Source organism: Dendrobium catenatum, unplaced genomic scaffold (assembly GCF_001605985.2).
Source record: "Dendrobium catenatum unplaced genomic scaffold, ASM160598v2 fragScaff_scaffold_1398, whole genome shotgun sequence".
In the NCBI taxonomy this organism is placed as follows: domain Eukaryota; kingdom Viridiplantae; phylum Streptophyta; class Magnoliopsida; order Asparagales; family Orchidaceae; genus Dendrobium; species Dendrobium catenatum.
This window is the reverse complement of record NW_021319860.1, coordinates 1,073,045-1,095,802: the sequence shown is the minus strand read 5'-3', so window position 1 is coordinate 1,095,802 and position 22,758 is coordinate 1,073,045. Positions and strand designations below refer to the sequence as shown.

At 32.3% G+C, this 22,758-nt stretch overlaps 1 protein-coding gene across 2 annotated transcripts; it reads right to left on the bottom strand.

Annotated features, from left to right (window-relative positions):
• Positions 1-801: 801 nt before the first annotated feature.
• LOC110097356 (bifunctional TH2 protein, mitochondrial) lies at positions 802-19,491 on the bottom strand. Of its 2 annotated transcripts, none has more exons than XM_028699840.1 (7): positions 18,847-19,491; positions 18,388-18,496; positions 10,406-10,696; positions 9,882-10,296; positions 9,480-9,749; positions 1,672-2,273; positions 802-1,030 (listed from the first exon to the last, which is right to left on the bottom strand). In XM_028699840.1, the coding sequence occupies exons 1-6, from the start codon at positions 19,296-19,298 to the stop codon at positions 1,852-1,854; spliced, it is 1,959 nt and encodes a 652-aa protein (XP_028555673.1). In that variant the 5' UTR covers positions 19,299-19,491; the 3' UTR covers positions 802-1,030; positions 1,672-1,851. The 2 variants fall into 2 exon arrangements, with proteins under 2 accessions (XP_028555673.1, XP_020679344.1); XM_020823685.2 differs by having other exon boundaries at positions 807-1,276.
• Positions 19,492-22,758: the final 3,267 nt, after the last annotated feature.

The window sequence follows — 22,758 nt, the reverse complement described above, 5'->3', positions numbered from 1 at the left end:
GAAATGTTATTACATATCAATCGTATTGTTGTGAAGCATTTTTAAGCTTACGTCAAGGATTTTTCTTGAGTTATGATACTCGAGATTTGGGCATCAATATAATAGAGGTCTCGAGCAACTTTCAAGCAAAAAATTTACAGAAGTTTGGCAAATACATTATATGAATAGTTTTTCGAATGATGCAGTATTTAGCAAGTAACAAAGTAGACTTTCTTCTGAAAGAAAGCTTCATATTTTGCAAAAATAACCACTAAACTTATTCACACCGATAAAAGTGGATTAATTACTTAAATGTCACTCATAGAACAAATGCTATCTTCTAATTTGTGTTGAAGTTTGCATAAAAAAGTATTGAATCTACTGAAAGCTCTTGATGCGTTTAAAAAAACTCAAAGCACGCAAACGCTGTGCTTTGTTTTACTGCAGAGGACATTTCACATCCAATTCCTTTTTATATAAGTTCGTTGAAGACAATAAAGACCTCGGATTTCCAAAGAGATTATGAGTAGTAATACCGTTAAGGTCTATTTTTTATTTAGCTGAACAATGTTCATGGCTGAAATTAGAGAAACGGAGATCGAATGCTGAACGTCGTTCAAAGACCAACTAGAATGCGCCACGTCAGCAATACCGAACCACAATACCAAACATTACTGAGCCGCGGTACCAAGCATAAAGGTGACATAGCACATTCTAATTGGTCTCCAAACGGCGTTCAACATTCACCGTTCTCACAGAATAATTAATACAAAATTGAGCTAAAATTAAACCAATTAATTAAGCAAGTTAAATTTACACGTACAAAATAAGATAATCAGTCACAATGCTCCATCAATATTATATTCGGACATTTGTGGAATTTATAAATAATGCTTACAAGTTGAGAAACAATCGATACTTGTGCAGCAGAAATAAATAAAACATATTGATAACTTCCATACAGAATTGACAACATATATATAATTATGGCAAACTCCCGAATAAAACACATCGGAAAGAACTTCGCCAAAGCAAATGCACACGTGCCAACCTGCCAGGAAAGCACGAGCAAAAAAAAAAACCAATTAACCAACATATATTATTACGCATTGACATGGGTGGTTTGATCGAATATATCAAGCCTACAACATTTTACAATGAGCATTCCTATCCCCCAATAGAAACGAAGCTCATTCCTAATAATAACAAAAAAAAATCCTTATATCTTCAAAGAAATCATCCCATAATATTGGATAATTCACATCACAAGTGCTCTGTCCAGAGAGTGAAACCATACCTGCGAAATAAAGTAATTTCAAAGAGCACAGCATATTAAAAATAAGAGAGATTTACATACATACAACTCTATATTATTCTATTTACATATTTAGCACATAAAATTTTAATATTATATATATACCACCCATAATTCATTTTCATATCAATATGAGTGGTAGAAATGAAATATATGAGTGGTAGGAAGGAAATATGAGTGATATATTTGATATTAAAACAATATAGGGTGATATGTATATAATATTAAAGTTTTGGGTGTTAAAGTGGTATGCATTAAAGTTTTATAAATTGGTTTACATACATACCATTCTATATTATTCTATTTGCATATTTAGCACCTAAAACTTTAATATTACATATATATCATCTATAGTTGGGCAGGCAATAAGCACATACCTGTCATGACCCAAGCGCAAGATCAAACACAGCGGCTTCATCTCTAGGGCAAAAACCTCAAGGAGGTTGATCAAAGATAGAATACGAATCGTGGCTTGTCTTAAAAATACGCCACTTTGTAGTATAGTAGCCCCTTTGTATGCATTAAATGAACAAGGCAAGCTATAGGGGACATTCTTCTCAAAAAGATTCATGTCCCAAAATGAATGCCTGTATCTCTGGCCAGCCAGAGACGGTATAAAGAACGCCAGATTTCCCTTTCCACGCCAATGACCCATCGGGCCCAAATTCTCTCTGCTTGTGCACCAAACCTTGAAAAAGTGGAATGAAGGAAATACCAAACTGCTTTCCTACCCTCCTCAAGCTCTCGCTTGATCCAACCACGATGCCTATGTCCGCCTCCAACAAGCAAAGCAAGTCGCCAACTGAGTCACCAATATATACAGAAAGATGCTCCTCACTACTGTTTTCATCTAAGATGCTTCTGAAGGAATGGAGCTTGTCTATAGGAGATTCGATTTTCCGTACAATTTCACCAGTTGAAACAGAATCTTTGTAATCCAGCTCATTCGAATGTATAGTTACATCAGCAATACAGCCTACTGAAAGAATTATAAAGAATAATCTGTTATTCTATAGTGTTATTGTGCCTAAATAGTGTCCTACAGTTGAAGGTGGAGAAAAAGTGGATGGCTAAACCAACAGAAATACCAGTTTGTCTATTTTAAAGCGGTGGTAGCATAACACTGAAGAACACAATGTGCAATAATTATTGTACGCAAAACGTATAGGAGTACCGTCTAATGAAGAAAAGCTGATGAAAACAAATCCAGAAACTTTTTCAGTAAAATCAGAGTGAAGGTTTAAAAAGGAGATATCGGGAATAGAGGCATTTTGCCTTAGCTCACCAAAGTTGGCCATTCATAGTTGCACGTTAAAATCTCACCCGTAAGATGTGCATTACAACTCCATACATGTTTCTTATAATTACTATTTTTGACTCGTACAATCCAAAGGGTAAAACTGATGTTTACATATAGCTTTTAGGAGATGAACTGAAACTTTTATAGAAAGAATGTGCGCTTAAATAAAATTTCAAAAAAAAGTAGGAACTCATGTGAACAATTGGTGAATTTAGAACTTATGATATGCAATTAAAGGGGAGTATTGCAGAGAAACTACCCTGGCCATATTGAATAAAGCCATCAAAGGTCGTCACAATGAAAATAGTGGCACAAATTTGGTTTGATTGCCATCAAATATTTCACCACTAAGTCCTCTTTTATAAGAAATGAAGATATTAATAGAATCTAGGCTTCTGAATTATGATACTAGTCATAATTGGACAAAGCAAATGTACTTTTTGAGATGCACCATATTCTAGAGCGAATGTGATGGGGACATCAGCAGCGATTTCGACACATGTACCTTCAGGAGATGCCGGAGATCGACGACTACGATCATGATCTGTATTTTCATCATTTTATGTAGTAGTTTATTTTTATTTTATGTTTTTCTGTTTTTGCCCTCATGGGTATTTGGTAGCTATTGTAGCCCAAGGGGCATTTTAGTCTTTTGGAATAAAGCCATCAAAGGTCGTCACAATGAAAATAGTGGCACAAATTTGGTTTGATTGCCATCAAATATTTCACCACTAAGTCCTCTTTTATAAGAAATGAAGATATTAATAGAATCTAGGCTTCTGAATTATGATACTAGTCATAATTGGACAAAGCAAATGTACTTTTTGAGATGCACCATATTCTAGAGCGAATGTAATTTGGCATAATTTATATTTGATACATATCGATAATAATTTTTTTGGCAATATGATTAATAATATGGCCATCAAAGCAAAAACCAAGAACAAGTTGAAAGGAATGATAAATCTTAAAAATGATTTGGAGCTCCAAGAATTATGCATTGGGAAGGTCTTAAAGTTTAAAGCCTCACACAGGAACAAAAAAAAGTAGTAAGCGGATTAATACAATTATCCCTTTGAGAGGTAAATATGAAAATTATTATATTGTTATTAAAAATGTATTATATGTGTTATATCTAATATATTCAAATATGAATACATAATTGCAAATAAAATCACAAAAACTATAAAATATAAAGCCCATCTATGAGACGTAATTTGTGATATATACCTAGCACATGAACCATCCAATTTTTCGCTCTTACTACTTTAAGCCATGTGTCCAATATAGCTAAACTACAGTTAGTAGTAATGATGAGGATGTTGAAGATGAGACATTCAAATTATCCTCATCCATTTTTAGAGTACCAGGAAGAGCATCTGCTATATTTTTATCTAAATACTTGAGCGATAAAGATATTATTGTAGTAATATTATGTTGTGTGTTATAAGAATGTGAAACCCTTCCTTGAGTAAAATTTGTAAGTTATAAAGGTGATATATCTTCATGCAATATTTTGTGTGCTAATAATAATCGATGTGTGTTTATCAAGCACCTGAGTGATATAAATAAATGATTGCCTTAATATTATGTCTTGGATTATGATAAGATGGAACCCTTCCCTTCCCTTCCCTTCCATAATAAGTTTTATAAGAAATATATGCAATGTGTCTTCATGCTATATCTTGTGTGCTAATAAAAATACTTTTACATATAAGATGAGAGAACACTTTCTACACCTAATTCAAAGAAATTTGATGAGAAGATGTAAGCTTAATTCATCATGTGATTACACAATCTTGCATAAAGCTTAACGAGAATACTGAAAGCATGACTACTTTATTGAGGAAATGGATACAAGTTCCATACAAGCATGTATGTAGACTGAGGGTAGAAATGCAAATAATTATGGCGTATGAATTGCAAGTAGTCAAATGTGACGGGGAGCGAGCCAAAGGTTGAAGTAGCTTCTATAAGATAGCATGTGATGCATAGAGTGCACGTAAGCCATTTCACTACATATAGTAAGTATATTTTAAATTTTTTACATTATATCTTAACTTTTTAAAATTTCTTTTTATTGGGTTTTTCTTTTTTAGTTTGGTTGACTTTATCCCATTTTAATTAATTCTTTGTTTTCTATTACTATTACTTTCTTTCCATAACTTTTAAACAATTTTATAAATTGATTTTCTTTTCAATTTTAGTTTTAATTAGCATATTTTTTCTTTTAAGTATCTTTTTTATTTTCTTTTAACTTGTTTTAGTGCTCTTTAAAATGGTTTTTTTTTTCACTATTTTTTTATCTTTTTCACAAATATTTTCCTTTTATTTTAATTGATTTGTTTTTATTATATTTTTGTGTCCAGGCTTTTAATTTTTATTTCCTTTTGTTTGATTTTTTATTGTATTTTTTAGTTTTTTATAAAAAAGTGTTGGGTGAACTTAGAAAGGAATGTCCAAAATATTTGAAAAGCTGTAGCACCTCAGAAAAGAAATAGCTAAAAGAAAATGATTGAAAATAATTCTTACTTCAGTTTTTAATAAGACTACCCTTGTTTTGAATGTCATAATGTCATAACACCTCAGCTTTTTTCGTTCTTTTGATAGTGGAACTCAAATATCAATGAAAATATTTATTGTAAATTTGGATGAATAAGAGAAGAGTAATTCTCAAGCAATGCCTTCTCCAACTGTAACAGGAAAAAAAAAACATTAAAATTGAGTGCACTTGGAAATTACAAGATGCTTTGTGAAAATAGAAAGTCCATTCAACATGGAGAAGAGTCAATTAATGATTAATATGCTTCACTCTCTTGGAATTATGGTCAATATGATTAGATCTTTCTAGCATGTATGAGCTTCAAATATGGATGTCAGATGGGGAAGTAAGAAAAATAATAAAGATGGTTGATAAAAAAAAAGACATGGGTTCAAACAGGGGTAACAATAATGTCATATGGTTGGTCAAAACATCAAACAAAGGAACATTATTAATTCCTCAATAACAATCTTATTTTCAAAATCTATTAATGCATTGGTTTTGTTAAATATGAACCTCTATTATTCAAAATAGTTGATGAAATTGCAGAATAAGTAGGGGAGAGCATAGTTTTTCAACTGAGAATAGATAATGCAGGCCATATAATGCTGCGAGGAATATGCTAATAGAGAAAAAAAGCATCGTTGTTGTACTCCATCTCCTGCCCCTTATCTCTATTTGATGCTTCAAAAGCTAGGATAGTAAACAAAATATGTTTTGCTTAAAGAAAAAAATAGTGAGAAAATAATTTTAAAACATTCATGAGTATTAAGGTTGATAAAGAAGTTCACTGAGAAATGAATTATCCACCGCAACTTATTTAACTTTGCAAAAGTTCAAAGAATTTTGAGAACGTTTAAAGGTCATGTTTTCTTTCAATGAACGGGACAAAGATCATAAGAAAACAAAAACTTGAAGGAAAATATGTGAAAAAAATAATTTCCAAAGATGATTATTTTTGGTGTTGTATTAAATATGTTCTTAAGTCCACAGGTCCTCTAGTAAAGGTATTGAGAATAATTGATGGTGAGGGCTTCATCTAATAAACCTAAGCATAAGGCAAAGGAAGAAATAATAAGTAATTAGCTTGACGAGAAGCGAACTATAAGAAGATATACGAGAAGCTAACTATAAGAAGATATAATAAATTATATATGAAAATGGCATCATTAATTACATCATAATTTGTACATAAGTTGAATCCTTAATTTCATTATGACATATTTTCTTCTAGACATGGAGATCAAGAGTAGTTTATATACATGCATGGGGGCAATTATCTAAAGGCTAATGCTTAGCATGAAAATCTTCATTAAAAAAAATGAAAATTAAATGTTTGGATTAAGAGCAACCAATTCATACTATAAAACAATATCTCTTATATATATATATATATATATATATATATATATATATCATCATCATCATCAATTTTTCACTATAATCTAAAACAATGGAAAAGTGAGCATAACTGGAGCGCATTCAACCAAGTGCATATAACGAGGAGTTGATTAGCTACAAAAATGATGATCATGTTATGATCGTGTTATCAAAAGGCACGTTAAAAAAAATTTTAAAGATGGACACCCCAAGTTATAGAGAAGAAGGAACATGATGAAATTGATCATTTTAAGTGTTGATTATGTATTATCTGATAATGAATGGATAGCTCATTAAACATCTCTCAAGGCAATTTCTTCTCTTCAACTTCAAGTATTTCATCACTTTTAAATCATATGATTCTAATGTTAATTGATATAGAGAGTAAGAAGAAAAATATAGCGATTAAAAAAAAATCTGAGGACAATAAAAACACTAAATTGGGCAATAATTGAACTGTTACATATAATGCTTCATTTGAAGATTTTGAAAGTAAAGAACAGGACAATGTGGATCCTAATACTCTTGACATATTTAAGTATTAATTGAGAGCATAACTTGAATCTTGTTTCACATAAGAATAAAAAGTATTACATTAATATTTAAGAATCTCATATGATCTGTTTTTCTTATTGTGTGATTTTATGACTTATGATTATGAAATAAATCTATATTAATGATTTATAATATATTTATCACTTGTCTTTAATTTTACAAGTTTTTATGATTATAGTTTTAGGCTTACACCTCGAATCGATAAGGTAAAGCACATTTGTTCTTGGTTTCACCTTTTTAAGCCATCAATATAATTATATGAAGAAAAAAATTTCTTACTATACAGTTGTAATGTTTATGCCACATACCTAGTAAAGGCACAATAGCACCTAAGTATTACAAAATTAGTGAGGTAATGGCAGAGTAAAAGATATGCAAAATCTGATATTTTCATTCTCACACAATAGACAACATTGATCCACCATGCAAACTATCCGAGAAGATTAAGAGGCAAAGTAGATTGGCCAACAATGATTAAGACTAATCCAAGAGGTAAGATTGAAGATAAAGAGACTTGTGAGGTTGCTCCACAAGAAGATGGCAGAATCCATATAGCAATATTGAGGATGATTTTCAAGAAGTTGATGGGTATGTAGAGGGAAAATAAAGAGGATGATTAAGATGAAAATAAAAATAATGAGAAAGAGAGGGAAGGAAGTAAGCTGTCAAGTGAAATGAGATGTAAGAGGAATGACAATCTGTAAAATTAAATATGTGATAATTTATAATAACTAAAATGCTTTTTAGTGATATTCTTAATTATGTGAAGGATCTTACTCCATTTTAAATGTTCTTTATATTACGTATATATGACTGATTATGTTATATATCTGTTGTATATATGAGAACACAAATAGATGATTAACCTGCTAAGCAAGCTACTACCAAAAAATTTTCAATTTACAGTGAATATTGAACTGATAATTTGTCGGAAATAAGCGACAAAAAATCAACTAGATTTTTTTGGTGGTTAATTTGGAAGAAAAATTTCAACTAACCAGCTCAAAATTTCAACAAACTTGTCAACTGCACAACTGTCGATAATTAGAGGCAGTCTAACCAACCTAAAAATTTTTTGTAGCACCGAAACACCATTTTTTGTTAAGGAAAAATATCATAAATACATCCAAGCACCCTTTTTTGATAGATTTTGTAACATTGAAAAATGTTTGGAGTGGAACAATTATCAAAAGATGAATTCTGGTGAAAATCCATCAAAGCATGGCTTACTAGTAAAAATTATACCACTTTAGGCAGATTTTATAGTGAGTGGATTGATGGATAATGATTGGATTGATGGCGGTCATTGTTGATAATGCTCCAACAGATTAAAGGAGTACACCATTTATAAGTTCTGATGCCATGAATCTAATAAAATTTGCAAATAAAATTTACAACAATCGGACTTATGGATAGAATTTTGAAACAATTTAGGGATCAAATTCCATCTTGTCATTTTTGCTTAAAATGGAAGTCTCCTTGGAGAGCAAACCAGTGCTGTAAACAGTTAATGAATCAAAGGTCTATAAATGTTGCAAGAACTCAGAGAAGTTTTAATGATCATATTAATGGTAGGCACAAAACAATGACAACAGATTATCATTTTTGTGTAGTAATATTCATCTCCTAGAGACGAGCTAACACAAACTACTTGCCAATAAAAAAAAAAGTGATATAAACTCTAGAAAGCCTCGTCACAAATTGAGGCATGGATAGATCATTTCTAGAGAGAAGGTGCGAAGGGCCTAATTCACCAACTGGAATGGCAAAATTGGTGAGCAATTGCTGATAGTCCTTGCCTCCTTGACCATATGACTCATGCACTCCCTAGCCTGAGAAAGGAGGTCGGTCAACCCCCTAGATTGAACTGAAACAAACTATTACTATTAAAGTCAGTTTAAAGCTCATACAAGTATTGATTGGTTTTGCAAATTTTAGTGTCGTTGGAATCATTGAAACTAGATGAACATTTTGACCATAAATTCACAGGACTATGAGTCCATTTGCTCCTTGAAATAATTTTTGCAAGAGTTTGGTTTGTCCTTTTTTAGTGCTTTGAGATCTGAAACTGATGTCAAAATTTATGCATAGTTCGATGGGAAATTTATGATCCAAATAATGTAATTAAAGCATGGAATTTAGCCGGTTACCAAAAGAAGGTTATGGACAAGTCAAGGATAAGGTGGATGCGCCAAAAGGAACTCATTGAAATTTTTGTAATGTTCAATCGAAGTTCCACAAGTTACAACTGAAAATTTAAGATTAAATTACTTGGGCTGAAGCACCAAAATTTTAGATTTCGCAAACTTCAAACATAATCACTAAATGTAGCTCAATTGAACAAGATATCAAGGAAATACACCTATGAAAAGAGTTGCATGTACTACAGTAACGGATCAAAATTATACCTGATTTAAAGGCAGACCTTATGAGATCCGCACACCAGCAATATGAAAGAATATGAATATCTGCATTAAGCCTTTCCTTCAATCCAACAATTTTCTGGAAAAAAACTGAGCACCCATCTTGAAGATTTAAATGCTCTCCTGCACGTTTTATGTCATTTACATTCATTCCCTTCAACACTCCGGATTGGATAACTCTAGTATTCGCCCTTTTCTCAAAGTCTGACAGCTGTTCCAGACGTTGGTAAAGATTCTCCGAAGAAAATGTCTTGGCTAAGGAAACAAAACCAATGAGAAAACTACAGATCAGTTCACTCTCCAATAAGAATATTATGTTTACCTATATTTGATGATTACAATCTACTATATGGATAATAGATAACAATCAGGTGATCAATAGTTTACCTTCTTCAGCTGGTAATAAGATTTCTATGCAATGCTCATACTCCTCGGTATATTGCCCAGATAAATCTCTCCAATAGTTTCTTAATTCAGAAGAGGACATCTGATTGATTGAGCTATCAGCAACAGGTAGATCAGTAGATTTTGCAGCCTTTATAATTGCGATTTCAGCTAAAATGGCAGAGGAATCAAGCACTGTACATGTCAAATCAAAATCTGAAAATATAAAAAGCCTGTTCTTCGGATCATGTAGCTTTGACAATGGAACTACAGAAGATTGAGCAATTGGCTGTGCCAAAAAGAAATCAATCTCAAGCTTCATTGCTTGATGATAGAGCTTCTGTATAACATCCAGCTCCTCTCCAGTTAGAGGAACACTCAGTTTGTCAAGCAGGTCTTCTATTTGTACAGCAGCTTCCTGAAAGAAAAGAGAAGGGGAAGCTATAAGGGAATCATAGTATATACATGAATACATAGTTTTAGGATCTTCAAAGAGATGACATGCAATGTCAGAGCTTGAAGATTACCTCAAAGGTTGAGGGGGAATAGTTTTTTATCCAACTCGTATAGAGATGAGCACTTCCATCTAGACTAAGAAATGGTTCAATCTCCTTACCCAAAAAGGCATAAAGCCTCATGCAGGGAACCATCGCACCTACTATATATGCAGCAACTTTTGTCTTCTCAAAAGGAGTGACAATTTTGCCAACACCCTTTCCTACTTCAATTTTGCCGTTAGATGTAGCATCCAAGAAGTTTGTATATTTAAGTGTAGCAGGGTTCGGTGGAATCTCTTTGCTAGGGTCAACTCCCCAATCCTGCAAAACAACTTACGTCAGAAAGGCACAAACGTGTAAGTCCAGCCAATATCTTATAAATATATCCAACATGCCCACAGCTGTGTGATGCCGCAGAGGCAACGGACTTGAAAATTCAATAGGATCTTCAAGTTTCAGATGTTGAATGCCCCAAAGAATAAAGCTATTGAATTATCATTGAAATCGGCAACAACTCCTAAAAGCCCATAAGAAAAGAATGGAGCCAGTCAGGAATTTTTTTATTCTCATCAGATTTTTACACAACACTTGTAAAAATCTCCGCGCCCTAAGCACGCATACTTAATATTTTATTTAAATTTTAAATTTTATTTTAATCTGAATGTTATATTAGGGTGCACCATCAAAAATCACTATAATTAAAATGGCTTCATTAAAAGTGCTTTAGAATAGTTTGATGATAAAAAAGAATAAGATTACAAAGAAAAATAGCCTACTGGATATTTAGGCTTCGTTTGGGATGGCTTTCTAGCTGCTCCTTAAAGCAAATTTTTAGTAAAAAAATTAAATTTTTAACTAAAAAGCTGCTTTAAGAAGTAGTAAGAAAGACGTCTCAAAATAAGCTTAGGAAGCTTCCATATATGTTTCTTCCGTATTATGACTATTTAAGGAGGAGTTGTCTAAGGTTTATGGGAGGTTTTTCTGTGAGATAATGTAAGAACACAAATATAACATAAAAAAAATAAAAATTAAAAAATAAAAAACAAAAAAAAAAGAAAAATTAAAAAAATAAAAAACAAGGGGAGAGTTGTCTGGGGTTTATGGGAGAGTTTTTGTTGGATTTTTTGCTGTAGTTTTACTTGGAGGCTTCCCAACAGCGTCTAGGTTGTTTAGGAGAGCCGATCTACCTCTCGAATTGTAGATCATCTGTATCTTGTAGTTTCCTATTGAAGTATTAATACTAAATCAGCTATTGTTTTGATTTTATTGCTATTTTTCTATTTGTTGTTTGCTATTTTTGCTTCCAAGGCGTATTAGAAGGCTCACTTTTTTAAGAATAAAAAAGAAAGGAAGAGAAAAGCTTCGGGTTAAGTTCATAGGGGGCATATGGGATTCTAGGAATTCATGACTGTGACTAACTCATTGGAGTGAGATAATGTAGGAACACAAATATAAGGTGAGATGGATTAAGATTTGCTAATTTTGTGGAGAAGTTTTTAGAAAGAGGTTAGGATTTAATTAAATTTGAATTTAAATCAGAAATGGGTAGTTTTCGAAAGAGTTAGAAGGGTAATTGAAAATTTTTAAGAGATGCAATGTTTTGAGAAGGTAGAGCAGAGACATGAGGGAAAAAAAAGGAAAGCATGTGGCAAGGAATTACACAAAATGGTGTTTCCAAGGCTACCTCAAGTGAGGTGAGAGGAGACTTTAGAGTGGAGAAGGGTAAAAAGCACACAAGGTGAGAGAAAAATGCATGGTGGGAAGAAAAATGCAAGAAACTGATATTGGAAATCAAAATTATGGAAAATTGATGAAATAAGTGTAAAAAATAGCAAAATTGTTGAAGACAAGTGCAAAAATACCATGACTTTTACTATTGATAATAATGTGATATAATAGGAAGAAATATTATAGATCCAATAGAATTTATAAGAAACATGAGAGGAATAAAGATAAAAAATAATAAAATGAATTCTCATTATGTAGATGTTATCCTTCAAGCATCTGAACTATTAAATCCTCGATGTAAGTTGTGCAAACTTAAAAAAAGAGCAGAATAAACAAACAAGCCTAAATAAGGGATGCAAGAAAGGTTCATTCAACTCATCACAATCAAGTATATATAAAGTACAAGGCAACAACAACATCAAGCCTTTGTCCCACCACGTGGGGTCGGCTACATGAATCCTTTTTTTCCATTGTGTCAGGTTAAAAGTCAAATTATAGTTTAAATCTAATAAAGACAGATTATTTCTAATATTTTATAACCAAGTCTTTTTAGGTCTACATCCACCTTTCTTAATATAGTCAAATCTAATACCTCTACTTTCCTAACCGGGTCATCGAAAGGCCATCGTTTTATGTGACCAAACCATCTAAGGCGACTCTCTCTACTCTTATTTTCCACTGGAGCTACTTCAACCTTTTCACGTATATGCTCATTTCATATCCTATCTTTAAGGGTAAATCAACTCCTCCACCTGAGCATCCTCATCTCAGCAACACTTAACTTAGTATTATGCTTTTCTTTCAATGGCCAACATTCTGCAACATAAAGCATTGTAGGGATCTCACCACAATCTCATAGAATTTTCCCTTAAGTTTGAGGGGGATTTTTCTATCCCACAAGAAGCCCGATGCATTCCTCCACTTAAACCATCCAACTTGAATTCTATTAATAATATCCCCATATATTTCACAATCACTCTAAACAATAGATCCAAGATATCTAAAACGTGTACTCTTATTAATGACTTAATCGCCAAAGTTATAATCCCCTCACCAGGTCTATTACTATTAACCATATATTCAATTTTAGATCTACTCAAACGAAAACCTTTAGACTCTAATGTTGACCTCCATAATTCAAGTTTACCTTCAACTCTCTCGCTCTAGTCTTATCCACAAGAAGAATATCATCAGCAAAAAGCATACACCAAGGTACATCCTCTTACAAATGTCTAGTGAAAACATCCATTACTAAAGCAAAAAAGATATGGGCTTAAGGCTGATCCTTGATGTAATCCAACCAAAATAGGAAAATACATGGTCAAACCACCTAGTGTTCGAACACAAGTAATAGCTCTTGCATACATATCTTTAATGATTTAAATATAAGCATTATTAACTCCTTTCTTTTCAAGAACTTTCATGAAAATTAACTATCAAATTACATGAAACATCGTTGTCATTTCATCCAATCTTTGAAGCTTCAAGGAACAACCCAAAAGGATATGTCAAATCCCATAATAAGTAATAATAATGATTTTTCCCATTATAAATGATGTGAAAATAATAAAAAGTCATTTTAATGTAAAATATTTAAGGAAGATTATATCAACGACTACCACATTTAGGGTGTGTATCTATTAAATAACTAACACTTCTATCATTTACAATTAGGTCAACAACACAACAATATCAAGCCTTTATCCCACTACATGGGGTCGGCTACATGAATCTTTTTTCTCCATTGTGTCCTATTAAGAGTTAAATTCTCATTTAAATCTAATAAAGAAATGTCATTTTTAATATTTTATGACAAGTCTTTTTAGGTCTAACTCTACCTTTCTTAACATGAGCCAAATCGAATACATTTACTCTCCTAGCCGGGTCATCAGAAGGCCGTTGTTTTGTGTGACCAAACCATCCTAAGGTGACTCTCTCTAATCTTATCTACCATTGGAGCTACTCCAACCTTTTCATGCATATGCTCGTTTCATAACCTGTCTCTAAGACTAAAGCCACTCATCCACCTGAGCATCCTCAACTCTGCAACACTTAACTTAATATTATACTTCTCTTTTAATGGCCAACATTCTGCGCCATAAAACATTGCAAATCTCACCACCATCTTATAGAATTTTCTCTTATGTTTGAAGGAGACTTTTATATCACACACAAGCTAGATGCATTCCTCCACTTCAACCATCCAACTTGAATTCTACTAATAATATCCTCATCTATTTCACCATCACTCTGAATAATATACCCAAGATATTTAAAATGTATACTATTATCACTGTTTTGAAAACCGGACCGACCGGTTCAACTGTGAACCCGTTTGGTGGCCAGTCCGATCCAGCTTACAGAACTGGCTCTACATCAAACATCAAATAAAAAAATAATAACAAAGAGACAATCTCAACGGATTGAACTGGCAGTTCAACCGGAGAACCACTGAACCGGTCCGGTATTTGGAAAGAACCTCCGGTTTTAATATAATATATATATAATATATATATATATATAAATATATATGATATATGATATATATTATATAATATATATATTATATAATATATATATATTATGTTTTAATTAAATTTTTAAATAATATATATTTTAGTTTATTAAATTATTTTAACTTTTTAATACTTTTTATTATATGATCATTATTTCACCAATATTATATGCAAGTTAACTTTAAATAACTCACAATAATTTTTATTTAGTTAAAGCGAACTTCACACTTTATAAAAAAGGAGTTTAAAAAGCAATATCTTCAACTCCTCCTATGATGGTGGGCTAAAATTCATGAATAGTTTAGATATGTGAATTTAAGCTAGTTTGGGTCACAAAAATTAGGACTTAGTTGGCTACAAATTTGGACAATATGCATTATATAATTTGATATAACATATATTATATAATTATAATATAATTTTATTATTATAAATTTATATATTATATAATATTATTTTTATAAAATAAAAATATATAAATATCATTATTCTTAAAATGAAGTATTTATATGTAATAATTTTTTTATATATTTTAAAAATTTTATAAATATTATTAAATGCTAATATACCTATATTATATTATTTAATTTTATTAATTTTTAATAATATTCTTATTTATTACATTATCCGGTTCGAACCGTGAACCTCTCTTTCTTCCAGTTCATTGTCCGGTCCGATTTTCACAACCTTGACTATTATTAATGACTTGATTGCTCAAAGTCACAATCCCCCTACTAGATCTATTATTACAAAAATTATACTCCATATATTTGGTTTTAAATCCACTCAAATGAAAACCTTTAGACTCTAAAGTTGACCTCCATAATTCAAGTTTATCTTCTTCAACTCCCTCTCTAGTCTAATCAACAAGAAGAATATCATCTGCAAAAAGCATACACCAGGGTACAACCTCTTGCAAAACTATTAGGTCAACAATTTTATAACTGAATTCCCTAACTTTAGCATAGATAAAAGAATCAATAATATATTTCTATTTTTTATAGATATATAAATAATTCCCCACCCACCCTTTTTATCTTTTCCATCAGTGAGATTGGCCAATACTTTCTATAGAGGTAGGCAAGATAAATTTTGAAGGTTGAGGAGGAATTAAGGGAGGTCTCTCAACTTGTTAACCACTATCTCCATGTGTTTATTCCTTTAGAACATGAATTTGTTAGAGTTCACACCCTCTAATTTTTTAAGTATATAAGACAGACTTTGTCTGTGAAAGTACAAGTGTTAGTTGTGATAGGAAGCAAAGGATTAAAGATATAAGGTCTCATCACCCTGTCAAGGGGAGGGCAACGATTGACCAACAACAACAACAACAACAACATCAAGCCTTTATCCCACTACGTGGGGTCGGCTACATGAAAAAAAAAAGAATGAACAACATTAATAAAACTGTTATTTGTCAAAAATAAATTAAGAAAACTTTCAGAAAGAGTAATTTAATTTTTCTTATATTAAATGAGATGCATGACACTTGTTTAAAATTTGAGGGGCACAGGTCAAAATTCTTAAATGCCATGGAATTTATAAAACTTTAGGATTTTTTATTGCAAGTATTTATAATTAAGGTGCATTGTAAATACAATGTAAAAATAAACTCAATGAATTCAAAAAATTTCAATTTTTTTTTTGCTGCAACTGTACTAAATCCAGGTAAATGCCTTTGCTTTGGTCAGCTAATAAAAAAGAAAAACATTACTCTAGGGCATTAGTGGCCCAACAACACCACCGAAAATGGAGACAATAGTGGGTTGTGGGGTCAATAAGATCGGGGTTGGGGTCAAGCAGGAGTAGGCATAGGCGTCCTCACAGAAACTATCGTCACTTAGATGGCATGGTGTTGTCTCAAGCATGCAGGGGAAGGGTTTGGGCATCGCGTACATTGTTGCATGCATAGGCATGCGGCTACGACTTGGGAGAGCAAATAGGAAAGTGTATGAGACAACATCATGGGTTACAAGATCATCAGGAGTGAGATGGATGCCAATCACGAGCGGTAATTGTCAGGCGGGGGGCGACGAGGGTGATCATGAGATCTTGCAAAGATGATGCCGCAAGTTTTGCATCATGAATTCTAAATTTGCATGATTTAGGAGAATTACAAATGAAACAATTGAAGTGGAGGAGGAATATGGAATTCCTCAAAATACTGCTTTGCATTTGTTTTCCTCCAATCAAATACATAAATTTTGAAAATCCTTACATTTAGAATGAAATGCACTCAAAACTATTCCAACCAAGCAGCCCCTTAACAACGAGCAAACACAAAAAACACTGGTCAATTAACTATTGAACTTGTGAACAAAACTTTAAAAATCATTTTCTTGTCAAAAGAGCATGAGAATCTTTATCCAAAGTTGATTAAGTCCCATCTATGGCTTGAATAAATGCTTAATATAAACTTGTTATGTTTGTAAAAATAATGTATAATCAAAGGTCAATTAAGAATAACTATATATAAAAGTTAATCATTTATTTTTTTTCAAAAAAAAAAAATGCTTTGAATGCAAAGCTCAATTGTTTCTCAGAAAAACATAGTTGATAAGGGCTACCTCCCGTTTTTGATAAATAGTAAATGACAAGAAATGAAAGAGATAGAAAACTAGGAAAGATAAAGAGATATGCTACAACACTTTGATTATTGCTTTCATAATCCTTTCTCAAGCTAGAAGATAGAGAGTGGAGAGAAATAAGGGAATAACCAAGTTTACTCCTTTGCAAAGATCATCAAGTCATCAATCCATGTTTTACATAAAAAATGCTTTATAATTTAAAGTAACAAGAAAAAGAAATCCAGCAAGATGCAGGCTCTCTTTTATCAAACGTACACAAGAGAATACACCATACTAAAGCCTTTCCTATGATGAGCAACCCAAGAATTACACCAAAATGAATCAAGTCAAGTAAAAGATGATCAGTTCTAAATCAACAAGCAATGTATTTCAAACTAATCTAATTCAAAATAATAAAAAATTTCACAAGCATCTACACATCTAGCTACCCATGCCTTATACTAGCCTCTGGAAAGTTGAAAAACCCCAATGTATGTTGCAAGTGATGTGAATTTCTTCTGATAAATTAGACACACCGTATTCATGAACTTAAAATGATCCATCATGGCAATCATGCACTTAATACAAAAAAGAAAAAAAAAATAAACAATAACAAATCAAACACCTTCTAAACTGTGACGCAAAAAAAAATGACCACTTGGACTAGTTTCAGCTGGACAACAGTTGAGTTGTTCTGCCAAAACACATCTAACAATGCAAGAAACATTTCAAAGCCTTTAATGCTGAACTTCAAGTTATCATCTCATTATTGCCTGATTAATCTTTTGATTCTTCATTTGCCAAGAAAAAATATTGAGCTTCTTCCTTGTGAAGGCCCGCACAAGGAAAAGAAATTCTACCCCTCTTTATTCATAAACAACATAAAACTATCAAGCTTATGCTCTAGTCCATTGCTAGTCAACCCTCTTTATATAAAATTGGTTTTCTAGAAAAGGTTATCAATTAATATAGATTTTAACTGAAGGAATCTGAAACATCTTTATATTAGTGATAACTCAGATATTTTCTTCAACCCGCGCTTGACATTTGCTGTGTGATATAGGATTACATGAGAACTGCCAATTTAACGATTCTTAACTACCTCAGTGAGCAGTAAAACAGCAAAATAGCGACGTAGATGTCTGCAAGGAAACAAAAGAAGATGAACGCCAAACAAACATTAAAAAGAGAAAAAACTTACTTGAACAACAGAGTTGTGCAATTTCATCTCCTCGGTGATAGCTCTCCACAATTTAGATATTGTAGCCTTGGCATCGTCATCGTCAGCATATTCTTCAGCTTTCTCGTACCTAACCAAGGATTTAAGCACAAAGAAGAAACCGTTCAGCGGCAGGAAATACAACTTGTCTAAAAATTAAGCTATTTGACCTCCAATTACGTTAGACTGTTTGACTATCTCGAAATATTCCAATATCAAGAAAACCTTAAGAAAATGAACAAGAATGATACGTTAAATCATGCACCGCAACACCTCAAAGCTAAGATACGAAAAGATTTAACCGCGCATCACAAAACTTGGCTACTAATATCAGGTAACATCGATAGAGGGGGGAATTCTGGAATAGAAACCCTAGGCCAACGACCAGCGGTAACAAAAAAGAACACAATCAATAAAGGAAGAGTAATCTCATCAGCTTACGCGCGGGCAAACGATCTTAGAAAATGAATATCCTGCGCAATGTACTGTCGGAACGTCTCCTGCTCAAGTTTTCCCGACGCTAAGCATACTACAAACGGGGTGTACTTAGCGAGCATGGCCTCCTTTTGCGACTTTAACCAGGATTTCTTCGCCAGCGAAATGGCCTCGTCGGCCCTACTAGCCACCACGGACATGGCTACCCCAACAGAAGGAAAGGAAGAAAAGGAAGTCCGGGTCAAACCCGACTCAACCGAGAACGGCCTCCACGGATGTACTCGCAGAATCGGCCAGTAGATAGAACGGAACCTCGATGACGGAAAGAAACAGGGATGACCCGAACAAAGATATCTAAATCCGGAGATGCACAGAGAAGAAGTCCTCGCGAAGCTGGTGAGGAGATGGGTAGGGCTAGGGCTTCGGCCTGAGAAGAGAGTAGAAGAAAGGTATCGCATCAACGGACGAAGGCCGGGGAAATGGGGGCTACCAAGGTCTGATGGAGGGTGCCGTGGGCAAGCATTTATAAGAGGGCAACTATCGATGGTTCAGGAGGTTTTAGAAAGCAGAGCCGGCGGCCGGCGCGCCTTTCGTTTGGAAATGAGAGAGCCGGGCGAATGCGGCCGGTCCAGCGGGTAGGTTGGACCGTGTTGACAGTTAGACAATCAGAGAAGCTAGGTGCGGAGGTACTTGTCGCTTTTGACCTGTTACGTCTGATAAAGTAATCTGAATGAACATCAATTTTATGGGCTGTTCAGCTGCAAGTAGCATTTAATAAACTCTTTAAATTCGGATCTAATTCAGAGCCACTTCAGATTTAATTCAGAATCACTTAAATTCTGAAAAAAAAAATATTTTTTAGGGTGACCTGAAAATTATTTAACATGATAAGTAATTAATCAGATTATAATTTTAAAAATATTTAATGAATTTAAGTAATTAAATGATTAAGATATTTTATTATATTTATTTATTCTATGATGATAAAAACTAAATTAATTAAATTATGATTAGCATAAGGTAATATATTAAGTAATTATTACTTAATAATTTATCAAGTTAATTATATAATAATTTTCATTTGTTAAAATAAAGAATCATAAGAATTTATTTGGTAATATCTCTTTAATTAACTAATATTAATAAAAAATGTTGAATTAAATTAATAAATTAATGCACATACATCAAATTTATTTGACTAAATATTAATTGTTAATTAATACTTTTAATCAGACAGCTTAAATTATATGAGCATAATATAGTATATTAATTAACTGTTACTTAAGAATTTATAACATTACTTAAATATAACTGTTTTTATTTTATCAAATCAAATCATAATTAATATCAATTTGCTCAAATAAATATATAAGGGAAGATCTTTATCAAAAAAGCACATTATGGAGGATAAAAACTTAAAAAGTCTAATTTTCACTATTTTAATTATTTTTTAAATAAATTAATTTGTAAGAAAACAAGCATATTTTATTTTATTTTAACTATTTTATAAAAAAATAATCTAAAGAGAAATGTTGAATAATATATCATTAAATTTGCAGTTTAAATCTATGACCTTTTTGGATTAAGGATTAAAAAATAATTTGTTGCAAGTGAGCTAGAGTTCTTTGGACATAAATGGGTTATTTAGTATTAGGACTTATATAGGCTTTTAATGTGATAATTAGTAATCACTGACAAGCTATAATCGGAATAACACCACAAATCATCTTTAAATGAAAGTCAGTCGATTCACCCTCTTAAGCAGAATATTATATTTTAACCGTCAACCTGTGACACTTTAAAACATAATCTAAAAGAATTATTCTTTTATCTTTTAATATACAATAACAAGAGCTACATAATTTCTTTTATTAATATAAATACTAGTAGAAAAACCATTGATCAAAATATTAATATATACATCTATATTTATTTTTTAAAAAATTATGTATACTATATAAGATCTATACAATCATATCACAACTATTTTATTATGAGTATAGAATAATAGTTAAATAATAAGAATAAGAACTTAAAAGATCATGGTTAATTTTATACTCATGCTCATTTGCCCTAATCTAAAATTATTTAACCATATATAATGAGCTCAAGAGCCTAACAAGTAACCAAATGTTATAATTGACTCAAAGCACATCAAAGAAGCAATATGAATGTCATCAGTCAATTCATAGTAGTAACAGTCACATGATCAAAAATCAATACGTAAATAATAAAATACTCATTCACTCTCAATAAAATATGTAGCCAGTAAAACAGTATGATATTTGAAGCTAGTGAAGTAGTGAGGTGGGGAAACTAGTAAATCAATATGGGTGTTGAATTGATAAAATGGTCTTCATATCACTACTATCAATTAGAAAAGAAATCATATAAAGTGATAAACCTAAAAATATCGGTGTTGAAATTATATCAAGATGATAACATATTATAATAATGTACACATACTATCTAGATATTTTATATTAGTATTCAATAAGTATTTTAATCACATGCTCAGTATATCACATACTTAGTATGTAACATGCTTAGTGTCAATACAATGTCATCAGTAAAATTGATAGAAGTAATAAAAAAGCAATGCAATAATAATAAATTTGTGCAATAACAGTAAGTCAGTAAACAATAACAATAAAAAAGTGAATGAATTAATAACATCCATTTAAGTAGGGGTGTCAATTCGAGTCAACAGTTTGGGTTCGGGTCGAACCCGACTTGTCTCAGGCATAAACGGGTTGACACAAACCCTACCTGTTTAGCTAAATGGGTCAGGATTTCTAACCCGAACCCAACCCGTACTGGTTACCGAGTTGACCCGAATCGACCCGCAAACCCACAGGAACAGTTGTTGAGTTGCATGAGGCAGAGTCGGCGGACGACGAAGTCGAGTGAGGCGGAGTCGGAGGACGGTGTCGAGTGAGGAGGAGATGCGGAGTCGAAGTGAGGCGGAGATGCGGAGTTGGGGGACGATGGAGTTAGAGTGAGGTGAGGCTTAACCAAGGATTCACGCAGACCAGCGAAGTCGGAGTGAGCGGATTGTGTCACAAACGAGCTCCGGGGGAGGCCTGAGAAAACATGGGATCCGGGTTAAACAAGTTGACCCGCGAGTTGTCAGGTCAACTCGAACCTAACCCTTTTTTCAAACAGGTCAGAAATTCAAATCCATACCAGACTCATTTCACAAACAGGTTGACCCAAACCCAGATTTTTTCGAGTCATGTCCGGGTCGGGTTTCGGGTCATGTCAATTTTTGACACCCGTACATTTTACTAGTTACACTAAATAAGTAAGAAATTACATCTTAATTGGTATTTTTCATTATCATAAAATATCAGTAATTTGTTGGCTCAATAAATAGAGTTATATCTCTCTGCTCGTCAACACAGTAAACATTTCCTTATAATTTCTAATCATTACCACATGAATCATTAGTGAATTACAAATCATAATATTTAAAGGAAAGCATGTTGGCCCACCATTTTGTTCAAATCATTCAATCTCCAACCAATGCCATTGAAATCAAATTTTTACTTGTCTTCATGTATATTATTATCACATTATTATAGTAATAAATAATAATAACAACCAGCTATTACCCAATTATATATCCATCTTTATTCTCAATGCTTGTATTAAAAGTGTGCTTAAATAAAAGTATCCAATTATTTACTTAGTACAAATCATATTAAATTTAATAACTTTTATTTTATCAAGTGAAATTAATTTAATAATATTATAGTCAGAATACTCATATTATTGACACATATCACATATTAAAAGTTAGGCAATAAAAGTTTGCTAAAAATTAATCACAACTTTTATAAGTTTTAACCATATTAAAATAGATAAAACACAATTCTTGAAATAAAAAATAGGGTAATGATTTCTTACAATGAAACA